The sequence below is a fragment of the Rhinichthys klamathensis genome, unplaced genomic scaffold, assembly GCF_029890125.1.
Source record: "Rhinichthys klamathensis goyatoka isolate OS25496 unplaced genomic scaffold, OSU_Roscu_1.1 h1tg000124l_1, whole genome shotgun sequence".
NCBI classification, from domain to species: domain Eukaryota; kingdom Metazoa; phylum Chordata; class Actinopteri; order Cypriniformes; family Leuciscidae; genus Rhinichthys; species Rhinichthys klamathensis.
In genome coordinates this window covers 516,028-535,275 of record NW_026606661.1, presented here as the reverse complement: position 1 = coordinate 535,275, position 19,248 = coordinate 516,028, and the positions used below count along the sequence as shown (strand labels likewise).

The 19,248-nt window shown below is 36.8% G+C and overlaps 1 protein-coding gene across 4 annotated transcripts in view; it reads left to right on the top strand.

Moving 5' to 3' along the window:
• The window catches only part of cntn4 (contactin 4), a 175,525-nt gene extending 156,277 nt beyond the window's left edge, over positions 1-19,248 (top strand). For 3 of the 4 annotated variants that reach the window (XM_056256197.1, XM_056256196.1, XM_056256198.1), the window contains exons 13-23: positions 4,799-4,974; positions 8,096-8,216; positions 8,602-8,760; positions 9,820-9,969; positions 11,125-11,195; positions 14,033-14,267; positions 14,497-14,612; positions 16,201-16,387; positions 17,152-17,264; positions 17,855-18,023; positions 18,894-19,248. In XM_056256197.1, the coding sequence (XP_056112172.1) occupies positions 4,799-4,974; positions 8,096-8,216; positions 8,602-8,760; positions 9,820-9,969; positions 11,125-11,195; positions 14,033-14,267; positions 14,497-14,612; positions 16,201-16,387; positions 17,152-17,264; positions 17,855-18,023; positions 18,894-18,985 (1,589 nt within the window). In that variant the 3' untranslated portion in view covers positions 18,986-19,248. The remainder of the gene's footprint in view (positions 1-4,798; positions 4,975-8,095; positions 8,217-8,601; positions 8,761-9,819; positions 9,970-11,124; positions 11,196-14,032; positions 14,268-14,496; positions 14,613-16,200; positions 16,388-17,151; positions 17,265-17,854; positions 18,024-18,893) is intronic. The other variant, XM_056256199.1, reaches the window with a different exon arrangement.

Genomic DNA, 19,248 nt, shown 5'->3' with positions numbered 1-19,248 from the left:
CGCTCTGTCATTATTGATGACATTTATCCAGACACTTTGTAATGCGTCTGAGGATGGGGAGCGGCCCATTAAATTGGTTATCAATCAGCCTGAGGAGAAGGATGCATCTTTTTTCTATCTGGATGAATTGCACGATTATCTTCAGATTTATATTTCAGAGAGAGTGTCACGGGCGTCTATCTGACACCCACCCTGAGCGTTTACTCTCGATTGCGTGGGCCGTGCGTCGCTGCATCCTTGCTGACGTACAAATGTTCCCCTATATGATCTAGCACCTAACTGTCACTATTAATAAGGCACTGAGACTAAGACAGGGGCATTTACATTTGCAATTTCATTTAGGAGAGGAAACCTGGTTTGCCTGTGTACATCAGCGTCTGCTGCAACCCTTATGGGAGATGACAGTGGTTTATTTAAATTGACTGTGGTGATATGAGGGCTGAAAAATACCTGTCACATTAGATTCCCACTGGATAAGTTGCATGTAAACCCTCCCAGCAAACAGCGGTTGGAAACGGAGCATTGTGTCAGCCCTGCTGATGTCCCAATCATCAGAACGCTGAGAGGATATTACCTAGATTAATTAGTCTTAATTAGAAATTAGTTTTGCTGGACAGAGATTAACTGAGGATCAGATCATGTGTTTGAATGTTGGACAATGATATCAGAGTTGGTGAGAGATCATTCTCATAATGAGTTGCCTCACTGTTGCATGCAACGTACACAATTATCCCATCAGCAACATGTAAATAAATAAATAAAAATAGAATGTTTAACCACTTTCATACATAAAACTGGGGTTGAATTTATTTCAACTTGTGCTGTTTTATTTTATATTTGTATAATTAAAAATAATTACTCATTATAATTACAAATAGTTTTCTTTCTGTCAGTGGTGTTCAATTGTTTCATTGTCAGCTAGTACTGTTTTTTTGCTGTGTTGTTACTCATTTGACAATTCAACTTTTGTTTTGACTAAAGTTTCATTTTTTATTAAATGCTTTTGTATTTGTGATTTGATGTAATTTTACCCAAGGCTCTTTTGAAAAAGGACTAAAGCTATCACAGATTGCGCACATATCCAAGAGGCTCTATTTCAATTATTACTTTGTGATGTTTTCGACCCGAGTTGTCTGAGTACGAGCTTCAAAAAAGGGGGATTGCAAGATCCGCAAGGTTATCGCGGAGGGTGGAAACTCAATTGGAAGAGGTTGCAGTGGTCAGGCTTTTTGTCAGCTTTCTTTTGGTGCGATTTTGCAGAGGTATTGGAGTGAAGATAAGGAGCCTTGGTCATTTCAAACTGCTTTTGGAGTGTGCATGAGGAGAGAAAAAAAGACATGGAGAATGGGGGCAGATATATAACCGATTTTAGTATGGTATAGATTTTTTTTGTTGGTCAAAATCTTAAGAATCATGTCAAGTACACTTAAATTTTTTGTAGCCCCCTGGTAATCATGTGAATGAAGCTCATGACTTTTCCTGATCCCATTGCCTCTTTTCTCTCTATATTTAAAAATGGCATAAACAAAAGGGCAAAATAAAATTGCGTATCTATATTTCACTGTAAATACACAAGTTCCTATTCAATTTAGAAGTTAATTCATATACATTACAATGGACAGGCAGTTGTCTCTCTAGTGATGTAGTTTAGGTTTTGCCCTATTTTGTGTCTTTTTAGTTGTGTTATTCCTTCTGTGGAACAGTGTTTCGATGACGGCTTGGAGTTTTTCATAAAACACACTGAATGACTGGAAAACATTTATTTTTAGTTGCTTTATCCTTTTACTCGACATCAGTGCTGCATGACAATGTTTTCTCAAAGTTTTGAGTTTGCTTCAGTTCATTTTTTATTGCAGATGAAATGCAAGTTGAACATACTTTCTACTTCAAAATTGTTTCATATAATTGCATATTTTTTATTCCTAATTATGAATTTTACCGTTTCTGAACCACTCTTGCTGAGGGAATTTCTGCATTGTCTTTCCTGATGTAATTACATTAATTTATTCATTTTCAGAGCTTCTTGTATACACACTGTTTAGACTTTGTTCTGCCTTAAAATCTTAATTTTAGTCAACTCAAATATCCAAGTTGTCACTTACTACAATCCACATTTCAAGTTGACTAAACTTAAAATTTGAAGGCAGCATAAATACTTACTATTTTAAGTTTTTTGCAGTGCACTGCTATCATAAAATACATACAGAAACATCTTATTTAAAATAAATGACAGTCACAGGTGTTATTTGCTAATAGTTTGACCTTGTTTAAGTTTGATTTCTTGACACTATCAGCAGGAGCCTGTCGCACAGATCTGCACATTGGCTTTGCTCAATTGCTTTTTGTGCCAAATCATTGTGAGCCTCCCAGAACACTTGACCTGTATGAGACTGCAATATTAAAGTAGAAATATTAGAGAAGAAGAACGTGTAGTCTGGCTCTACGATACTTCCACAGACCATTTAACCTTGCTTGGTCATTGTGTCGCAGGGTTTTTCCGTTCCCGTCACCTTCTTTCTGTCACTATGAAGCAGGATATTTGCAAAATTGATGGAGCTGCATTAATTCAAAAGTGTGAACACACTTTTGAGGTCATTGACGTTTCTGTGATGGGATCGGTCTAAAGCTTCCACGGATTGCCGCTGTTAATCTATAGGGTCTCGTCTTCTCTCGACAGCTTTAATGACAGACAGTAACAGTAACAAGGTATTATGCAAGAAGGATATCACTCAGATTACGCCGACGAGAGCTTCAGGGCGTCAGGTCTTTTAAACGAGGTTATCTATGCAATCTGTCACAAATGATGATGGAGCGGGGTAATAAGAGGCATTTTCTCCAGTTCTACAACCTCGACTGTAAGACAGCAGTGTCAGCTTTGCCTTGAATGAATTTTCAGGTTTCACTTCAGAGATTTTTCTACCACTGTTCAGGGCTCTGGTCTGAAGTGCAAATTTGCGGATCAGCGCAACCGCACATTCCCTCTAGTCTACACCCTCGCTGAGGCGCGTTTCATTCATTACAACTACAATAGGAGGTATTAATAGCTTCTCGTTGACTTACAATGGTCATTTTTCACCTGTTCAGTTTAGTCTGATGCTTGTTTAAATATAGACCATAGAGGAATCCGCCTCGTTTGGAGACCCTAAGCCACTTCCATGACGAAGAACAAAGGGAGCCATGGGACATCTGTCTACTATGAGAGACGGCAAACAATAACATGGGAGCGTTACACGGAGAACAGGATGAAAAAAAGGTACATTATTCAACCAATCCTCCAACAAGTGCTGTTCCTACAGGAGAAGAGCGAGTAACATGCTCTTTTCTGGGCTTCAAGGCGCTGCTGTTGAATTCTGAATTGAATTGCCAGGCTAAGAGCTGACAGAATACCAGGCAGTGCCGTATTGTCATCCCATTGTGTGTATCTGACAGACAGTCGGAGAGGGATCTCATCCAAACAATAAAAGAAGCGAGCCTCATCCGACGGCCCCTCATTGTATTCCACACAAAACCCATAGCAACGCACCTGTTAGCTTTGCCTTTCTAGTTTGATATCAGTCGAGATGGGAAAGGTTGTTTCATGTGTCGGAGACCTGTAATTCCAGAATCGAATCCTCACACATAGATTGTGCTGTCTGCTTTCAGCATACATTTGCACTCTTCTGGGGTATCATTCTCCGTGCTTAATTTAGTCTGATGGACATTTCAGCGAAACACACACAGCGCCCTCATGAGGCTCAAAAGCGTGCACCTGTTCTACACAAGGCTGCACTCTGAAAGTGGAGGAGCAGGCGTGCTTGTCGTGTTCACTTGTGAAATGGCGCCAGTCTGTGTGCGAACTAAACTGACTTGGAAGGAAAGAGAGCTGGGCGCAGGCCCTGCTGGGACTCCTGGCGTGTTATCTGTTTTTCAGAGTAGTGCATTCTGGGACATTTGGGGCTTAGCAAAGATCAGACAGTGACACATGGTGGAGCTCATGGATCGTTCATGGGTTATTCACCTCTTCGTCCACCCTAGATATTGCCCTGTTAGTTGTTAGCCATCTGTCGTTGAGCTCTGTGCACTGGACTCTGAATCTTATTTTGACATTTGAGCAACGTTCAAAGAAAAAAGTTTATTTGAAATCATTGCTGATTGATTCATTTAATTAATCATAATGAATCACATTATGTTTCTTTGAAAATCCCCAACATTAAGATAATAGAAAGACATTTCTATGCCAGATGAGTAATTAATAAAATATACACTACCGTTTAAAAGTTTGGGGTTGTAAAGAAATTTTCAGTGTGTTTGAAAAAAAGTCTCTAGTGTTCACCAAGGCTACATTTATTTGATCAAAAATATTTTTGAAATATTATTACAATTTAAAAGAACTTATCTGTTGTAATATATTTTAAAATCTAATTTATTCCTTTTATGGAAAAGTTGAATTTTCAGCATCATTAATACAGTCTTCAGTGTCACATCAATGAATGTTGATTTGCTGCTCAAGAAACATTTCTGATTATCATCAATGCTGAAAACACTAGTGTTGCTTAATATTTTTGTGGAAACATGATATTTTTTAAGGATTCTTTGATGAATTAAAGGTTTGTTTTTTTAAAAGCATTTATTTGAAATAGAAATCTTTTGTAACATTATAAATGTTTTGCATTCATATCAAATTTAATGCATCCTTGCTGAATAAAAGTCAAGACTTTTCACGACTTTACAAAAAGAGAAGTTAATGCTTGTTTTATTTCCACAATGGTACTTTTTGAAATGTATTTATGTGTAACCATTGATATATTTTGTCTTCCAGAGCCAACGATCATTACAACTGCTCCCAACACGCTGGATGTGACCGTTGGCGAGAGCATCATTCTTCCCTGCCAGGTTTCTTACGACTCCTCGCTGGAGCTCAAGTTCACATGGTTCTTCAACGAGCAGCTCATCCACTTCGGCAGCCATGGAGGATACTTTGAAAAAGTTGGCGGAGTAAGAACAAAACAATTACAAATACCCTATTCAGTGGTTTATTTATTTATATCGCAGCCAAAAGTTTCTGATAATACTGGCTGGGATTACCAAGATTAAGTTTATAGTTTTTGGCTGTTCCTGTGATCTCAACATGGCAGCCACCAAGCTGCCAACATTTTTTTTTTTTTAAATAGCATGTAACATGTTGCTGTATTCTATTAAGCATATATTTTAATCATAAATTAAAATATAGCAAATAAATGTATCATAAATCACTGAGTCACAATACAGCATAATCATGCTTACTACTTTTTAGAACAGGCTTTGCATGCCTGTGCAGACTTAAAATGTTGCCTACGTAGGCAGCTAATAGGTTTTTGAATACATTTTTAAATACTTGTTTTTCCTTTTTTTTTTAAAATATAGTAAGAACTAACGCTGTGCTGGACACATACATATATGCAAATGTATTTAAACTGTAATTGGTAACATATTGTTCTTTAGATATTCATATCGAGTACTTTCAACTGAATTGCTGGGGGAAAAAATCACATTAATTCTTTTATTAAATTCCACAGTTTTGAGTTTGTGAATTTATGATAAGAGATTTTCCCATTATATGTGCAGACACTGACAACCCATTCTGTATTAATCTACAGTATAATTAAGCTTCCCACTCAGTATGAATTGCAGCACTTGTACAGTCACATGCGTTTCTTTTCATTAAAAGTTCATGATATTTTTTTCCCCTCTCCTTTTGGGGGTGAGGGGCTGATCGCTTTTCTTGTCATCTAGTTCATCATGTCATCCATAGAGGTGCCCCGTCTCCAAAGAAACAAGCAATGGAGAATGTTCTAGATGGAAGTGCTCTATTTCAAGAGCAAAAACTGCCACTAATACTATTGTACCTGATTACTATGATTTAATGTGAGTGATGTATCTTAATAGCAGCGATTTGAGTGAAGAATGTGGGGAAAGTATATACCCTTGATAAGGAAAAATAGCAAAGTTATTAATTCTACTCACTTGAAATATGCTTTAAAGGGTCATGAACTGCATTTATATATATATATATATATATATATTAGGGCTGTCAGTTAAACGCATTATTAACGGCGTTAACGCAAACCCATTTTAACGCGATTCATTTTTTTATCGCGCGATTAACGGTCTTTTTGGCCTAGCAAACTTTGTAGGGTTTTTTTCACATGCTTTTGCAACAGGACGCGGCATGCGTGGCGCTGCGCTATGAAAACTCATTCATTTCAATGGCTTGCACCGCGCGAGGACGTTTTGTTGCTTCGTCGACCAAAGCGCAAGAGCAGCGGCCCGCTCAACGCGGTTAAAATTTTAGAAAGTTCAACTTTTGCCGCTGTGACGATTACCAGCGCGGCCAATAGAAACGTTTTGGCATCCAAAAAGTTTAGATTATTTGCTCCTAGTGGAAATATTTTAGTGTGAAATTGAACACAGTATTGTCAATGTTGTTTTCAATAAAAACATTTGCACACAGCAAGCCGATCCACTTTTTCATGTTGATAAGAGCATTAAAATTAGAAAGAATAATGGGACAAAAAGAAATCAAGAGACATTCAGAATAGATTGAAATGTGCGATTAATCGCGAGTTAACTATGACATCAATGCGATTAATCGCGATTAAATATTTTAATCGTTTGACAGCACTAATATATATATATATATATATATATATATATGTTCTCTGAGGTCCACTAATAATGTTATCAAGATTTTTACATCAAAAGACATCCTAACTTAGAAGTAATAAGCTATTTTCTCTCCTGTTTTTGACCCTCTCTTTCGAACACACCGTTTTGATAGCATTCAAGACTTTGACCCACTGCAATGATTGGGTAACAGTTTTGCAAATTAAAATCATTTTCAAGGTCCTCGCCATTACATATGTGAAATTGTTTTGAAAACTTCCGATGTTGGCTTAGATCAAAACAATAACATAAGTAGCGTTCTCTATGTGCTTTCTTCCGTATCCGGGAACCTCCCGCATTAACCCCATAAATGCAGAAGCAAAGGAAAGAACTGCAAATCACAACTATTCAATTTGACTGCGGCGCTACAGTATAAATACTCAGTACATATCAAACAATCTGTAACAGACTTAGCAATAGTGACACATGGTAAAAACACTGTTACTCACACTTGTGTGTTGCATCAATAGTGTCGAATCTGAAACTCAAGCGAACGATGTCTTGACGTGATCTGACTAAAACTTCGTTAAAAATAAAGTTCATACACACTTTCTTAATGTTAGGATCACAAGGAAGGCAATGCAAAGGCTGTGTTTTTCCACAACTTGGCACTTCAAAACATCTTGTAATCCTCTATCATTTTGTTTGCTTCTGTTTCGTTTTTACTATTATATGACATAGGCGAATCGGTGGGCGGGGCTAAAGAGGCCATGATGTAGAAGTAGGCGTTGATCTTCTTCTGTAGAGGCGGTCTTTCGTCACACTATGGAGTAGTAATGTGACATAAACTGAAACAAATTGTTTTCTGAGCTTGGTTTCAATCAAAGCTGTTTTTTGACTAACAAGGAACTTTTGAGTTTTGAAACTTACAGGATATTTTTATAGTACAATGACTTCTTATATGTCAAAAGATCAAGAAAATTTGATTTCTCAATTCATGACCCCTTTAAGTTAATTAAATTGTTCTAAGTACTCACAGAGACAGGTATCAAAATAGTCCAAACCTGAAATTAGCCATATTTTTTATTTACCATATACTCTCTGGTTCACTTGGTAGCCTTCTAAGCAAAAACTGCTCATCTAGACAAAAAGAGTTTTTGTTTGACCTACATATTTTTGCATGTCATTTTTCCATAATAGGCCATGGTACAAAAATACCCTTTTCAAATGTCTTTGTAGTCATAGTTTGTCTACGGCTGTACAGAGAGCTAAAAAAAAAATGTCATCAGAATTTTTGTTCATCCAAAAGTTATACTGATAAATATCAAATAAATGTACTATAATTGAAGTACATATACATACAATTTAAAACAGGCATCATTTAAAATGTACAAATACAACTGAATAATAAAATATGTTGCATTTCTCTACCCAATCTCTAACTCTAACCATATCTTTGATCTTTCTTTTTTAGCAGCACTCAGCAGGTGACATCATGATCCGAAACATTCAGCTGAGGCATGCTGGGAAGTACACGTGTGCCGTACAGACCAAGGTGGACAGCAGCTCCATTGCAACTGACCTGATTGTCAGAGGTGAAAATGCTGTGAAACATATATAACACTTGCATCTGGTATCATATCTCATATACATATATAAGACATCTACTTTTGAATATAATATTAAATATCCATCATGAAGTCTAACTAGATACAGTGTTACAGACTGTTAAACAAGCCAGTGACGCATTGTAAATGTTTACCAAATGGAGGAAAGATGTGCTGGTTTTCCTTCTACAGCTAAAAATTACCCATAAAAAATGAGACATAATCTAATTAGAGCTTTTAAGTCAGTAAAAATATGTAGCTCAGACTTTACCAGCTGCACTGATGTGCTTTAGGGGGGCGTTATGTGCAGCCTACAAGCGTGACATCATTGTGTGTGTGTGTTTCTGGTTTGCATGGCTGTTTTCTGTCTCAGGTCCTCCTGGCCCCCCTACCAGCATCCATGTGGAAGAAATCACAGATACCACTGCCACTCTCTCCTGGAGGCCTGGACCTGATAATCACAGTCCAATTACTGCCTACACCATCCAGGCTAGAACCCCTTTCTCCCTCGGCTGGCAAGCTGTTAGCACAGGTGGGGCTTCTAACCAGCCTTCACTGATCAAAACATTCTCTGCATAGTTTCCTATTTCATCCCCCTGCTTTTTTCTCTCCTATTACGTACTGAGATTTTCATCATGTTTTTTTTTTAATGCTTGTTTATGCTTTTTTTAGGCCCTGCTAAAATGATTGGTTTTACCACATGTAGTTTTGCTTTCTCTGTAGCTTGAACATCGATCCAAAAGGAGATGTTTTGCAAAATGTTGAGGCTGCTCTTTTCCACACAATGAAAGTAACGTGTACCCATGGGCTGTATGGGGTGTACACACACACACACACACACACACACACTGAACTACTTTTCAAAGGTTTTTGGTTGGTACGATGTTTTTATGTATTTAAAGAAGTCTATTATGCTCACCAAGGCTGCATTTATTTGATCAAACATGTTATACAAAACTGTAATATTGTGAGATGTTTTCATATTTAAAAATAATTGTAAAATAACTTTCTATTTTTAAATATACTTTAAAAAACTTTTGTAACAACATAAAAAGTCTTTACTATAACTTCTGATCAAATTAATGCATCCTTGCTGAATAAAAGTATTCATTTCTTTCAAAACATCTTACTGACCCCAAAAAACATTGAATGGCAGTATAGAGAGATATAGGGCGCTTACCTTGACAAAAAATAAAACTGTGGTGCCAGGAAAAGAACCACAAACATGAAAAGAACAATCTGACTGCCAGAGGAAAGAAAAGTTTTTAAAACAAGTGATTTTAAAATTTTAATGTTATGAATGTCTGCACACACAAATGAAGCTTTACAACAGAGAATTTACTTATTTTTGAATTTCAGATAGATTGATAGATGTATAATTGGAACTATAGGGTGTTATTTTTATCTCAGCTTTCACAGCAGCTGTCGATAAGCCCGGTTTTGTATCTTACCTACGCTCCGTAGGTTATTATCTCACCGAGCCGAAGAGACCCGCGCTGTGCATCTTGTTTGTGTGAGCGTGGGGGGGGGGGGCGTGCAGGCTCGCGAGGGGGCTCGTCTCACAGTATGTGTGTGTTCTGTTTTGTTCCAGTGCCGGAGGTGGTGGGGGGCACACATCTGACTGCTACAGTAATCGAGCTTAACCCCTGGGTGGAGTATGAGTTCAGAGTTTTGGCAAGCAACGCAGTGGGCACAGGAGAGCCCAGCAAACCCTCGAAGAAAGCCAGGACGAAAGAAACAGGTGAGTGCTTCAGACACGTTAGTCTGCATGTGGCTCTTTCAATTAGCGTCATGTCGTGTGACTCGCTATCTTCCGTTACTTGCGTTGAAGGAGGACCAAAGCCATATCTAAGACTTCTGACTTTAGCCAGTAAGCAAACACCCTTGCAAAATGCTACAAAGCACTTTAGAAAACCCCATAGCAATATGCTGCAATGCTTGAGCATCCTGGCGGCTCATTTTGCATGCAAAAACCACTCACATTTCTTAAGAAAATTTTAAAATGTAATTATGCATGCAGTTTAATGGACTAGTATAAATTACTGACAGGCTAAAATGGAGTATTTTTACTTTTAAAAATGTATTTCTCGCACTGCAATGCCATTTAAGTAACTGTAAAATGCAAGGTGATTAAAAATGGTGAGAAAAAAAAAAAATATATATATATATATATATACACACACACACACTTACACATACTACACCGTTCAAAAACATTGTGGTCGGGAAGATTTTTTACATGTTTTTGAAAAAAATATCTTATGCCCACCAAGGCTACATTTATTAGAAAAAAAACATAGTAAAATTTGAAATTTAAAATAAATATTTTCTGTTTTAATATAGTTTAAAATTAATTGATCCTGTTGATGGCAAAGCTTAATTTTCAGCATCATTACTCCAGTCTTCGGTGTCACATGATCCTTCAGAAGTCATTATAATATTTTATTATTATTATTATCAATGTTGTGCTGCTTAATTCTTTTGTAACATTTTAAATGTCTTACTCTCACTTTTGATAAATGTAATGCATCCTTGCTGAATAAATGATTTTCTTTTTTCTTTTTTTTTCTTTTTAAAAAAAACTTGCAGAACAGCAAACATACTAGTGTGTGTGTATATATATATATATGTATATATATATAAATATATTTAAACTAAATTTATATCAGTTTTTATTTTCAGCTCACAGTTGAGCTTTTAAATCATACAGTTAAAACTGTCAAAGGTCAAATAGTGTCCAGCATCTAAAAATATAAGCATGTCATTTATGCATGAAAATATTTTTTAGCTCACATCATGTCCATGTTGTTTGTTGAACTTTCAAATGATATTCAAAAACCAAAGTCTTAAATGGACACACCTGAGCCAAACTGAGTAAGTCTTTTCCTTCCTCCAGTTCCCAAGGTCACCCCAGCCAACGTGAGCGGAGGAGGTGGCAGTCGATCAGAGTTAGTCATCACTTGGGAGGTAAGATGGCCAATGCACTTCACTCGCGCATGTGTGTGTGTGTGTGTGTGTGTGTGTGTGTGTGTGTGTGTGTCTCCCTTAGTGAGTCCTTTGTATACAGTCTCCCTATGCAAGCTGGCTAGACATCATTGTTCCTTTTATGTGAGGTTTTCATTAATCATAGTACAGTGGATACACATAACACTTCATTTTCTGTAAGAGCTGCATGGCAATAACTGCCGCTGTCATACAGGAGAAGCAGCAAAGATAATTAAATGGAGTTACCCTCGAATCTTTGTGAGGAACTTTTCAAAGATTACGTTCTCTCGTTCTGTATCTCCTTTCATGAGACATGTTCTATTGTTCAGGTTTGAGAGTCAGCTGGTATTATCTATTGAGCTGGAAGTTTGTCACAGGGAACTTGAAACTTCAGTTCTGTTGTTTTTTAAATAAAAATGAGGTATACCACAGAACGCCACCTTTTGTTCAAGAGAATTTCATGTCTTTTACTCCAAAACTAACACTACATTCAACAGTACTGGTGGATTTCACTGTACAAAACCTAGTGTTATATTGTATTTTAAGACTTTATATTATTCTTTAAAAACAAAAATGTTTAGACTTGCCTATTTTTTATCAGTAGTGTGTATGTGTAGCTTTGTCAGATTTTTCTGAGATTGTTCCTATACAGATAGATAGATAGATAGATAGATAGATAGATAGATAGATAGATAGATAGATAGATAGATAGATAGATAGATAGATAGATAGATAGATAGATAGATAGATAGATAGATAGATAGATAGATAGATAGATAGATAGATAGATAGATAGATAGATAGGATAGATAGATAGATAGATAGATAGATAGATAGATAGATAGATAGATAGATAGATAGATAGATAGATAGATAGATAGATAGATAGATAGATAGATAGATAGATAGATAGATAGATAGATAGATAGATAGATAGATAGATAGATAGATAGATAGATAGATAGATAGATAGATAGATAGACAGACAGACAGACATTTGTTCTCCTATGGACATAATTTACACCAGGCAGCCTAATGGATAATCTCTAAATATAGAGGAATCAGCCATGTTAAAGAATAATGATAGATAGATAGATAGATAGATAGATAGATAGATAGATAGATAGATAGATAGATAGATAGATAGATAGATAGATAGATAGATAGATAGATAGATAGATAGATAGATAGATAGATAGATAGATAGATAGATAGATAGATAGATAGATAGATAGATAGATAGATAGATAGATAGATAGATAGATAGATAGATAGATAGATAGATAGATAGATTAAAATCAGTTGTCAGTCGAGCACTGTTTCTGCTGCTCCAAATTTTAGAAGACAGCTACTGGTAATAGACAACAAGGCAGCTCTTAGGTTTTGGAACACATCCCATTAGGTTTGGTCTCTCTATGTCAAATTGTTATTTTCACAGCAGACACTGGAGTGAGCGCTTGATTACAGGTGCATTTTTATTTAGCCGTTAAGCTCTCCCGCACAAGTGTGCAAGCGTGAAAACATAATCTCCCCCTTCTTTGAGTCACATGCCATGGTTGCGGACTAATGGATGCTATTTTCTGGTGGTCTCACCGTTACCGCACCGCATTACTGCATGGTCAGTGGCAGACCAATATTTCAAACAAAAACCACCATGATATCATTACCTGGCAAAACGATTTCCTGTGAGATGGAATCCCTCTCTTGCTGAAGAGGCTGAGATGACAGCTACTGCCTCAGACCACGTCGCGGCAGAGATTAGCGCGAATGCGGCGTCTGCTGCCTGACAGGTGTCAGGAAAGTCATACACCCTGCAGTCTACACAGCCAAAATATAACAGACGGGTTTGTGTGTAAACTCTAGAGAGTAAAAGAGTTAGTTCACCCAAAAAAATAAAATTATTATTAATTCCTCACCCTCATGTCATTCCAAACTCGTAAGACTTTCGTTCATCTTCGGAACACAAATGAAGATCTTTTTAATGAAATCTGAGAGATTTCTGTCCCTCCGATGACAGCTACGCAATTACCACACTGACGCTTCAAAAAGTTCATAAAGAGATCGTAAAAATAATCCATATGAATTGAGCGGTTTAGTGCACATTTAGAGCACGTTTTTTTTTTCCACATAAACATTCATCAACAACACATCAGTTGTGGTAAACAGAAGCTCAAGCATGTTCGCTTGACCTGTGAGAACCAATGAGGTTCATTCTCGTGTTACGCAGCATGATTGAGCTTCAGCAAGAACCAATGAGGTTTGTTGGAACCAAGCAGGTTCGGCTGAGCTTCTGTTTGTCGCTGATCAATGTTTAAATGTGAATAAAAGCCTAAATGCAATCTGTTCATCATAAAGCGTCTCTTCAGAAAATTTGGACTAAACCACTCAATTCATATGGATTAGTTTTACAATCTCCTGACCTTGACCTTTTTGAAGCGTCAAAGTGTCAGTTGCGTAGCTGTCAATGGAGGGACAGAAAGCTCTGATTTCATCAAAAAGATCTTCACTTGTGTTCTGAAGATGGACGAAAGTCTTACGGGTTTGAAATAACATGAGGGTGAGTAATTACTGACAGAATTTACATTTTTGGGTGAAATATCCCTTTAAGAGAAGACACCTTACAAACAAGTAGCATGGCTGTAAAACCATGACATTTAGATTACCATGGTACTTATGTCCAAAAAACATAGTTGTTTTTGTCTGTGGTGTACATATAAGGAGTAGTATATAAGGATAATATATCAGGGTATTATAATAAAGGGAATGTACTGTATTATAGATGTATGTGCTTTATTTGTGGGTGTATGTCTGTGTTGCAGCCCGTTCCTGAAGAGCTCCAGAACGGAGGAGGCTTTGGCTACGTCGTTGCTTTCCGGCCCTTTGGCGCCACCGGGTGGATGCAGGCGGCAGTTCCCTCTCCCGAAGCCTCCAAATACGTCTTCAAAAACGAGACCATCTTACCATTCTCCCCGTTCCAAGTCAAAGTGGGGGTGTACAATAACAAGGGGGAAGGACCTTTTGGACCCGTGGTCACCATCTACTCTGCTGAGGAGGGTCAGTCATATTAACCGTTGTGTGCAACAGAGAAATTAAAGTCAAATGTACCCTTTGACATTTCGCTGTGTAACGCTTAGCAGCCAGTTAATAGGAGCCAAGCTAACTGAAGTGTGTTGTGCCAGAACCCATTAATCATGGCCAGTCTTGTTTTTCAAAAAGAGTTGGACTTTTACAGACATTTGTTGAATAAAACGCTCTAATCGAAGAATTTCTCCACCGAATTCAGAGCCTGGAAGGGCCCCCAGTCGACTCAGAGCCAAGAGTCTTTCAGCGTTTGACATTGAGGTGTCCTGGAAAGCCCTTCCCTGGAGCACGAGCAAGAAACGTGTTCTCGGCTATGAGGTACACACTAAACACTTTCACATTAAAAGTTGAATTTTTTTTTTTTAAACATAAACAAAAATATTTTGTTTATTGTTATAATTCTTACGATTTTTCAAAACCCTAAATGCACATTTTTTTTAAATAAACATGAATAAAACTTGCTAAAGCTAAATATAGAATTAATTGTTTTTTTTTTATTTCCCTCTTAATCCTTCAAAATAAATCTACTGATGACTCAAAGATTGACACTGATTAGCTCATGTTAATTAATTAAAAAGGATACAATTTTAAAGTATGGATTTATGATAACTGATTGAAAGTATTATGTGTATGTGTGTATATATATATATATATATATATATATATATATATACTTATCTCAATTCATATACATATATATCTCAATTCAGATACTAAATACAGGTGTCTGTGTGTGTGTGTATATATATATATACAGTATATATATATATTTATGTGTTCACTTTTACAAAATATACAAATATTGTGCAATACAATTCAAAAGATTTTTTAAAGAAATTAAAACTTTTATTTAGCAAGGACACTAAATTTTTTTTAAAGTGACAGTAAAGACATGTATAATGTTACAAAAAATTATATTTCAAAATTCATGTTGTTCTTTAAATTTTCTATTAAACTTAAAAAATGTATCTCAATTCACACACAAATATTTAATAATAATAATAATAAAAAGCATATTAGAATACTGAAGACTGGAGTATTGGATGCTGAAAATTTAGCTTTGCCTTTACAGGAATAAAAAATGTATTTTAAATTATAATAATACAACATTAACAAGATAAACATTAAAAAATCATACCGACTCCAAACTTGTGAATGGTAGTGTATTTAAGAAGTTGAGATCATAAGGAGGCTGTTACATCATTCACAGTGCTTTATGGGAGTGGCCGGGACTTCTATGATTACAGGATTATGGGTAGTGAAGTTCTTCACCAGGAGTTTGGCAGCTATAAGCAGTTTTGCACATGGTAGTAATGTGTTGTGTTATCACTGGGGAAACAACCTATGGAGAAAATCTCCCAGGACTGTTGCTGCGCACTGTAGATCTTACAATGTGAGCTGCCTCTTTAATTAGATAGTAACAGTGTTTTGTATCTTTTTGTTTTGTTTTTTAGGCTGTACTATTGCAACCAACTCCTAGTTAGAGTTGTGTTGTTAGTCGTTTCTTTGTTGTAAGTCATCTACAAAGATCGTAAATATAAAGCACTGAGACCTTTTTGTCCTCTACTAACAGTTATGGAACAAATACAAATTAGGTTTGTACCACCATCCATCTCTGACTCTTCAGCTGGGACTGTCCACAGACTTTGGGAGGGGAAAAGAAAATCAGTCATCCTGACAGTTGGGAAACGTTGCATAAGATGATTTTCCTATGACAGGTTCATTTAAATACTGCCACACTTCAGTGGCTGAGTAACCAAAGTACCTGTAAGCAGATAACCTGCAATTCAGATACTCCACAAAGAAAATTATAAATGAATTGTTTCTCCCAATAGTTTTAAATGATATTGCACCCAGTTTAATTAAAGTGTAATGCTGAGCGGTTCTGTTTTGTCTTTCTCTGTAGTTGAGATACTGGGAAAAGAATGGCAAAGAAGATACAGCTAGTGTGCTAAGGACAGTAGGAAACCGAACAATAGCCATTATTCAGGGCTTAAAAGGAAGTAGCTCTTACTATATAACGGTGAGAGCCTACAACACAGCAGGAACAGGACCACCAAGTCCAGCGGTCAATGTTACCACCAAAAAGCCCCGTAAGTAACTTTTTTGTTTAATAGATTGATTGAAGAGGATGTTCCTGAATGATTGAGTGTTTGACTATAAGGGTACACCTGGTATTAAGATGCGCTTTGGTCGATCAGATCACAAATGAATGACGCCAAATACAGGTGTAAACGGGGTCTAAAATGTTTTGAGCTTGTCCACTTTCCACCACTTCCCGAGGAAGTCGAAAACACATTCGACCAGATTGCTTTCGTAGTGTAAACGCTCATGTGGTCGAATGTGTTCGAACAGCCAAAAAAGACCGCCTACTGACCTAAAACATTATGGGAAGCGCGCTAGCCAGACGGGATTTAAACTTTGTTGTCTGAAGACCTGAGTTTGGTTTGAAGATGAAAAAACATACCAAGCACAATGTTCTCTCACCATTCCTGATTTCTAACACACACTCACAGCATTCGGCGTGTACTTGCGGCTGTCAGAGCAGAAATGAAAGCTGATTCTCTCTGCATGTTTTTCCGTCGTCTCCGTGCGCGTTCACGTAAATTGTGCAAGCTTATTTTGTCCATTAGATCGAGAATTTGACCCGCCCATAGACCCTCCTCTTGAAGAGATCAGGACAGAAGTGGCTGAAAGTGGACAAAAGAGACGGATTAAAACACCAGGTGTAAACGAGTATGTGTCTACCTCGTCTGCTTGTGATCCGATCGACCAAAAACACAACTTAATACCAGGTGTAATCGGCCTTATTGTATTCGATTTTTTTTCTCTCTGATTTGTGTCTGTCTTCATCCAGCCCCCAGCCAGCCGCCCTCAAAAGTCATGTGGAATACGTCAAACTCCAAGATTATTCTCAACTGGGAACAGGTGAAACCTCTTGAAAATGAATCCGAGGTCATGGGATATAAAGTAAGCCCAAATCTTCTTGCAAAAACTACATTCACAATATGACACAGCACTTTATTGCTCAATGATTAAACAGCTTTCAGTGTATTAGCAACACTAAATGCTCTGATATGTGTGTGACAACGACTCCAAAGCCTCTATTGGTTTGCTATTGGTATACATAAAGTATATTTATATTTGACATACTTAAACATTTAATATTTGCATGTTTGTGTAATATTCTGAGTTTGCATTTCACTGTTTTTATTCATTTTGAACAAAACAATCTTTTTTGTGCAAGTTTGATGAGTAAATGCATGATCACATTTAGTCTGAAACTACAATTATAACTACAACTAATAAAACTACAACTATCATATTTCATACACACAACACCTCTGCACTCATGATTTCTCTCCACATGGGAAAACAAAGTCACTTGCGTTACTTATTTGAAAAAGTAACTCATATTTTGTTACATATAAATGCACTAGTTACTTGAAAAAAAGTCATCTTTTACCCGCATTACTATCTGTTACTTACCCCAACACTGGGTGTGCTATTAATGTGGGACCATGCAATTGTTCCTAAAACATTTTGGAATGGTTCTGTAGGTACTGTACAAGCGGAACCATTTCAGCAGGCCCAGCGTTATGGAGACTAACACCACGTCGGTGGAGCTCTCGCTGCCCACAGATGTGGAGTACTTCATCCAGATCAAGCCTTTTGGAGAAGGAGGGGAAGGCAGCAGCAGCCCACAGATCAAAATACCCAGAATACCAGGTAGATCGTCCTATGCTGAGTGACTTATTTTTTATGCAAAATTTTACTCAAGTGGAAAAACTTTGAAGCTTACAGTATTATAAATAAAATGCATTATAAATAGATGAAGTCATTTAGCATTATAATATGTAAGGGGTAATGTACAATCAGCCTGTCATTATCACATTAAGCTCAACAGGGCGATCAGACTTGAATCAGCCTGAAGGGGTTCATTTTGCACTGATTACTGTACATTATCCTGCTGATAAATATTGGGAAATACAAAATATGATATATTTGAGATTAAACACTACTGTTCAAATGTTTGGGTCTGCAAGATTTTTCAGTCCCTTCTACTTACCAAGGTTTCATTTATTTGGTCAAAAATACAATAAAACAGTAATATTGTGAAATATTATTACAATTAAAAAAGTTGTTATTTTTTAATATATTTTACATTGTAATTTATTATTGATGGCAGATCTGAATTTCCAACAGATATTACTTCAGAAATCATTCCAATATGCTGATTTGGTGCTCAAGAAACATGTCTTATTATTATCAATGTTGAAAACAGTTGTACTACTTAATACTTTTATGGAAGCTGTCATAATTTTATTCAGGATTCTTTGATGATTAGAAAGTTTGAAATAGATTTTTGTAACAAAATTTGTTACGTATTTTTTTGTCACTTTTGATCAATTTCATGTGTCCTTGGCTGAATAATAAATCTTGCTGACCCTACACTTTTGAACCACAGTGTATTCAGGAAATCCGCTTGGTCAATTTGTCCCCTGTAATAGCAGCTTGTGATATACAAAAAATATATATAATATAATTTATTTTTTTTGTTGCTATTTCTCATTCATTCGCTGATTCATTCTCTTTCAGGTCCCAATGCCATCGCCTCGGCATCCAGTGTCTCCACTCTCTCGGCTCTCAGTACAATAGCTCTCTCCCTCACAGCTCGCACATCTTTATGACAGAACACAGCGCGGGCCGCTGACTTCAGACCATACGTTCTTCCTTGAGAGGAGACTCTGAGAAAAGTGACTCGGACAGATTGATGAAAACCCATTCATACAAACCAGAGGACCTACGTGAACGATAATAGTGGGATGAAGAGAAAAAAATTGGGGGAAAAACGGGTGCGTTTGATTCGCTAGCCAATTCAAAAGAGATTGAAGGCTGATGGGATTAAATTTGATGTTACCAAAGCAGCTTAAAAAAAAAAAAATGAGGAAAA